The following is a 6368-nucleotide window of genomic DNA, read 5'->3' as shown; positions in this document are numbered from 1 at the left end:
TGATCCTCCCACCTTGGCCTCCTAAAGGGCTAGGATTATAGTAGTGAGCCCTCACTCCTTCCTAGCTAGCAGCATGTGCTGCTCTCTATATGGCATTTTTTCGTTTGTTTTGTTTTTTGAAACAGAGTCTAGCTATGTCGCCCAAGCTGGAGTGCAGTGATGCGATCTTAGCTCACCGCAACCTCCGCCTCCCGGGTTCAAGCAATTCTCCTGCCTCAGCCTACTGAGTAGCTGGGATTACAGATGCACACCACCACGCCTGGCTAATTTTTGGATTTTTAGTAGAGACGGGGTTTCACCATCTTGGCCAGGCTGGTCTTGAACTCCTGACCTCAAGTTATCCACCCGCCTCAGCCTCCCAAAGTGCTGGGATTACAGGTGTGAGCCACCGCGCCTGGCCTGTGTGTGTGTGTGTTTTTTTTTAATGATACACTTCCCATGTCATTTCCATAGTTATCTCAGTGCCCCCTAAAATCCCTCTAATATGGCTGGGCATGGTGGCTTACACCTGTAATCCAGGCACTTTGGGAGGCTGAGGCAGGTAGATCACTTGAGGTCAGGAGTTTGAGACCAGCCTGGTCAACACGATGAAACCCCGTCTCTACTAAAAATACAAAAATTAGCCGGGCGTGGTGGTACACACCGGTAATGCCAGTTACTTGGGAGGCTGAGGCAGGAGAATCCCTTGAACTTGGGAGGCGGAGTTTACAGTGAGAAGAGATTGGGCCACTGCACTCCAGCCTGGGCTGAGTGAGACTCTGTCTCAAAATAAAAAAAAAGAAAATAAAAAGTCCCTCTAATATGTGAGTGAATATTTAATGAAACAATTTTTTTTGCTTAGGACATCCTGCCAAAGCAGTTTGAACTTGCATTATAACTACAAACACATATATGGCAGTTAAGACATGTAAATGTAGGCTGGGCACAGTGCCTCACACCTGTAATCCTAGCACTTTGGGAGGCAGAGGTAGGCGGATCAACTGAGGTCAGAAGTTTGAGACCAGCCTGGCAAACATGGGGAAACCCTGTCTCCACTAAAAATACAAAATTAGCCAAGGGGTGATGGTGCATGCTTGTAACACTATTTGGGAGGCTGAGGCAGGAGAATCGCTTCAACTGGGGAGGTGGAGGTTGCATTGTGAGTCGAGATTACACCACTGCACTCCAGCCTGGGTAACGAGCAAAACTCTGTCTGTCTCGAAAAAAGAAAGAAAAGAAAAAGGTTTTACACATTGAATGAATAAAAAATGTGTGAACTGACCCGTGTCTCCTGCCTGGGGCCTCCATTCCAGAGTTCCTATTCAGGATGTCCTCTTTACTCTGCTCCGTTTAAGTCCAGTCTCCTCTAAGTCTTTCTAGTCACACTAAACTCTGTACGGAAATTATTATTTTTGAGACAGTGTGTTTTTGTCACCCAGGCTGGAATGCAGTGGTGCAATCTCAGCTCATCCAAACCTCTGCCTCCTGCATTCAAGGAATTCTCCTGCCTCAGCCTCCCAAGTAGCTGGGATTACAGGTGCGCGCCACCACGCCCGGCTACTATTTGTATTTTCAGTAGAGATGGAGATTCACCATGTTGGCCACGCTGGTCTGTAACTTCAAACCTCCAGTGATCCACCCACCTGGGCCTCCCAAAGCATTGGGATTGCAGGCTTGAGCCACCGCACCTGGCCTCTGTACCTAAATTGTATCAGTTCGCTCTTCTAATTGTTCTTTGCTATTTAACAAGCAGCAAATAGAGGAGCTCTGGGATGTTTGCTATAACCTGTATCCTGAATCTTCTTGTCACCCACCCTGCAGGAGCCACCATGTTGGAAGAAGTGTGACAATTCAGTCCCTCCCCAGCAGAGACTTAAAGTGGTGTGATTTGTTGCTATTTCAGTTTTGCGAAGATGACTGTTGCCTAAGCCATGGTTTCCAGGGCTGATGCTGACTTCCCACGGAATTCTCCTGTTTAAGAGGTTGCAGACGCTTCATAATCCTGAACCTTGAACATCTCCACAACTGGTTAAGTAGCCGTGAGATACATTTACACGATTTTTTTCTTTTTAATGGCAGGAGTTTCATTGATTAGTAAGCATCTAGACTATTGATCATCTTGTTTTAGATGGGGCCTTATAATTTTTTAAAGTGGCAAAATTCTGTTTTTTTAAAACCCGTTAGTATCAAACTGGTTAAGATATGAACTATTCGTTCATAAGAGAGTTCCGCGTATACACATGTGCACGCACACATATGTGCGTTTTGTTCTGTTTTGGGGCAGCGTTTCACTTTTGCAGCCCAGGCTGGAGTGCAGTGGCGAGATCTCCGCCTCCCGGGTTCAAGCGACTCCTGCCTCGGCCTCCCGAGTAGCTGGGACTCCGGCGCGCACCTCCACCGGGCCCGGCTAATTTCTTTTGCTTTTGCGTTTTTAGCAGAGACGGGGCTTCGCCACGCTGGCCGGCCGGGCCTCGGGTGCCGTGTGCGCGCGGCCTCCCAACGCGCCGGCCCGGTGTATTTTTAAACCGGGCGCTGACGACAGCGGGTGAAAGTGATTTAGAACCTCCGGGTCTCCGGCGGGACACCCCGACACGACGGCGTGACCGCTGCCCGGAAGGGCGAGCGCGCCGGGTCTCGGAGCCGCTGGTTCGAAACCAACCTGTCGCCGGGCCCCGCGGTCTCAGGCCCCGGCCCCGCACTCCGCCGGGAAAAGGCCGCGGGGCGGCCGGGCCTGGCCGCATCCCGGGGTCCACGCCGGCTTCGGGGCCGTCGCGTGCCCGGCGCCCGCTGTGACCTTGGGCCGGGTCCCGCCCGCCGCGTCCAAGGAGCTGCCGGACCCGCTCAGAAGCCCGGCCCGGGCCCCGCGCCCGCTCCCGCGCCGCCCCCCGCGCCAGCCCCGATCCCGCGCGGGCTCCCGGCCGTCCGCTCCGGGTTTTCCGCGGCGCCCGGCGCCGGGGCTGCGTCGGGGCGTCGCCGCCGGACGTACGGGGCGCTCGGCGCGACGTGTCTTGCCATTGGCCCGCCTCGGTAGCCCCACTGCCGTGCGCCGCCCCCATTGGCCGGCCTGGCCGTCCGTCAGCGCGGGGCGGGCCCGGCGCGCCGGCTCGGTGGCGCGGCCGCGCGTGCTCCCGCCCCTCGCCGCCGCTCGCTCGCTCGCCGGCCGGCGGCCTCGGCTGGGCCCCCTCCCTCGGCTCCGGTGCGCGGCGGCCGACGACCCGCGCGGCCTGGGCCTCGGCCCGCGCCACCGGCGCCCGCGCGGAGCGGCCCGGGGGCCCTCACGCAGGCCCATGGCGGCGGCCGCGGCGGCGCTCTCGGGCGCGGGCACGCCACCCGCGGGCGGCGGGCCCGGGGGCGGCGGGTCCCCGCCGGGCGGCTGGGCCGTGGCGCGCCTGGAGGGCCGCGAGTTCGAGTATCTGATGAAGAAGCGCTCGGTGACCATCGGCCGCAACTCGTCGCAGGGCTCGGTGGACGTGAGCATGGGCCACTCGAGCTTCATCTCCCGGCGCCACCTCGAGATCTTCACGCCCCCGGGCGGCAGCGGCGGCGGCGGCCATGGCGGGGCCGCTCCGGAGCCGCCGCCCGCGCAGCCCAGGCCCGACGCCGGCGGCGACTTCTACCTGCGCTGCCTGGGCAAGAACGGCGTGTTCGTGGACGGCGTGTTCCAGAGGCGCGGGGCGCCGCCGCTGCAGCTGCCGCGCGTGTGAGTGGGCTCGGGGCGGGCGGGGCCTGCGGCCTGCGGCGCCGGGCGGGGCGGGGCGGGCGGGGCGGGCGGGACGGGACCCGCGCCCGGGCTCCGGACCACCCCCGGCGGGAGGTGAAGTGGGCGGGCCCCGGCCCCGCCCGGCCCCGCGGCGGGATTCCGGCCCCGGCCCGCGCCCCCCGGGCCCCGCGCAGGTGCAGCCCCCGGCCTCCCCCTCCTGGAGCTGGGGCCGCGGGCGGCCGCGCGCGCGGGTCGCGGTGTCTGGGGTCCGCGCGCGGGGACTCTGCCCGCGCTCCTCCCCACCTGCAGGAACGCGAGCCGGCGCGCAGCGGGAGGAGCCGCCCCGGGCTGAACCCGCGTCTCCTAACGGGGCGGGGGTTGTCTCGTTGTTCCCCGTTTTCAGTCGTGAGCTGGTTCAGGACGGCGGTGTGTTAAGCCGCGAGGACTTCTCTTCCCCCGCCGTGTTTTCTGTGGCCCCAAATGGAGAACTCTTCAAGCAGGATGGATTTTCGGTCTGTGCTCTGAACCTTAAGATTCGGCGAAAGCTGGATACTTTTCACGTGACTTTTACAAAAAACACAGTTGATGAGGAATTATTGCGAGGGCATGCAGAGCGTTAAGTCAGCCTCATAGGCAACTGTCAGTCCTGCTGCAAAACGGTTTAGCGTGGTCTCGTGGTTTTATGAAGTACCATTTTCTCTGCTTGAAGCACAAACTTGCTCTCTAGGAAATGCTAATTATCCCTCAGGGGCTCGCTTCTGGCTCCTTGCAAGTACAGCCTTTGAACACAAACTGGAATTTTTAACTGCTTTCAGTTGTTGGAGATGCTGGTGAGAGTTGTTGTTTTTCTTCTTGACTGGCGTGCGTGGTGTGTGTGCCCGCGCTGTGCTGTTTCTTGGCATGGAAAGGTGTACCAGCAGATTCCTTAAACTTTGGTAGTAGCGTTTTAAAGAATGTTCTTTTCCTTCGGAGTCTTTCTCTGTCGCCCAGGCTGGAGTGCAGTGGCGGCATCTCCGCTCACCACAACCGCCGCCTTCTGGGTTCAGACCATTCTCCTGCCTCAGCCTCCAGAGTAGCTGGGATTGCAGGCGTGCGTCACCACGCCCGGCTAAGACGGTGTTTCACCATGTTGGCGAGGCTGGTATCAAACTCTTGACCCTGTGATCCACCCGCCTCGGCCTCCCAAAATGCTGGGATTACAGGCGTGAGCCAGCTGACCAAGTGTGTTACTTTCAAATCAAAATGCTGTTTATGTGTGTTTATACTGTAGACTGTATAAAGTCAGTGGTGGGGGCCTAACGGCTGTCCTGTAATCTGACGGTTTGTTTTTTGCAAAATACTGTGTCACAACAAAGGAAGTTATACGTCTGTTGTGAGGATCTCGAGTGTTTGTTTTTGTTTTTGAGACAGGGTCTCTTACCCAGGCTGGTGTGCACTGCTGCAGTCATAGCGCCCCACAGCCTCAAACGCCTGGGCACAAGTGATCCTCTGGCCCCAGTGCCCAAGGAGTTTGAGGTTGCTGTGAACTGACCGCACCACTGTATTCCAGGTTGGGATTACAGGTGTGAGCCTTGATTGCACCACTCCTGCCATAGTGCTGGGATTACAGGTGTGAGCCACCATGCCTGGCCACGATTTCGAGTTTTTAAAGAAAATTCTTACCATTCAGCCAGAACCATTTGTGTTGAATTGACTTCTACAGATGCCAACATGATAAACATGGAGATGAACTGACCTTTCAGTGAGGGATCAGAATTCAGACCTTTTTTTTTTTTTTTTTTTTTTTTTTTTTTGAGACGAAGTCTCCCCTTGTCGCCAGGCTGGAGTACCATGGTAGGATCTCCACCTCCTGTGTTCAAGTGATTCTGAGCCTCAGCCTCCCTAGTAGCTGGGGTTACAGTTGCACGCCAAGTAGAGACGGGGTTTCACCTTGTTGGACAGAATGCTTTTGGTCTGACCTCATGATCCGCCTGCTTTGGCCTCCCAAAGCGCTGGGATTACAGGCCTGAGCTACCGCGCCCGGCCAAATTCAGACCTCTTGAAGGGTAAGAATGAGCCTTGCAGTAGAGCTGAGTAAGAAGGGCAGCGAGATGAAGGCTGGGCCTCCCGTTTGTGCTCAGGCAAGAGTTTTGTGGCCACTGAGGCCGACATGAGTCCTGGACTTCTCATGGGCCTGGGAACCTCTGCCTGTACTGTGTACGCAGGGGAATTAAGGGCCTTTTTTACAGAAGGGATTTCAGCACTTTGTACAGTGTGAATTAAATTACTATCTAGAGATATTTTAGTACCTCCTTTAATTGTAGGGCATAGTTTCCAAGGTTTTGGTGTAGGGCAGTAACACAGGTTAATGGAATAAATTGTAAATAATTGGTACCCGTGAAATGCAGAAAAATTGTTTTAAAGTCTTTTTTTTTTTTGAGACAGTGTTTTGTCCTTGTTGCCCAGGCTGCAGTGCAGTGGCATGATCTTGGTCCACTGCATCCTCTGCCTCTCAGGTTCAAGTGATTCTCCTGCCTCAGCCTCCTGAGTACCTGGGATTACAGGTGTGCACGACACCACCACGCCTGGCTAATTTTTGTATGTTTAGTAGAGATGGGTTTCACCATGTTGGCCAGGCTGGTCTTGAACTCCTGACCTCAGGTGATCCGCTCACCTCAGCCTCCCAAAGTGCTGGGATTGCAGGCATGAG

The 6368-nt window shown here is 56.5% G+C and overlaps 1 protein-coding gene across 1 annotated transcript in view; it reads left to right on the top strand.

Moving 5' to 3' along the window:
- The first annotated feature begins 3098 nt into the window (after positions 1-3098).
- The window catches only part of FOXK2 (forkhead box K2), an 86355-nt gene continuing 83085 nt past the window's right edge, over positions 3099-6368 (top strand). Inside the window, exon 1 of the mRNA XM_017524718.2 lies at positions 3099-3679. Coding sequence (XP_017380207.1) covers positions 3267-3679 — 413 coding nt within the window. The 5' untranslated portion in view covers positions 3099-3266. The remainder of the gene's footprint in view (positions 3680-6368) is intronic.

Source organism: Cebus imitator, unplaced genomic scaffold (genome assembly GCF_001604975.1).
Source record: "Cebus imitator isolate Cc_AM_T3 unplaced genomic scaffold, Cebus_imitator-1.0 Scaffold36, whole genome shotgun sequence".
Taxonomy (NCBI): Eukaryota; Metazoa; Chordata; class Mammalia; order Primates; family Cebidae; genus Cebus; species Cebus imitator.
This window is presented reverse-complemented; position numbering and strand designations above follow the sequence as displayed.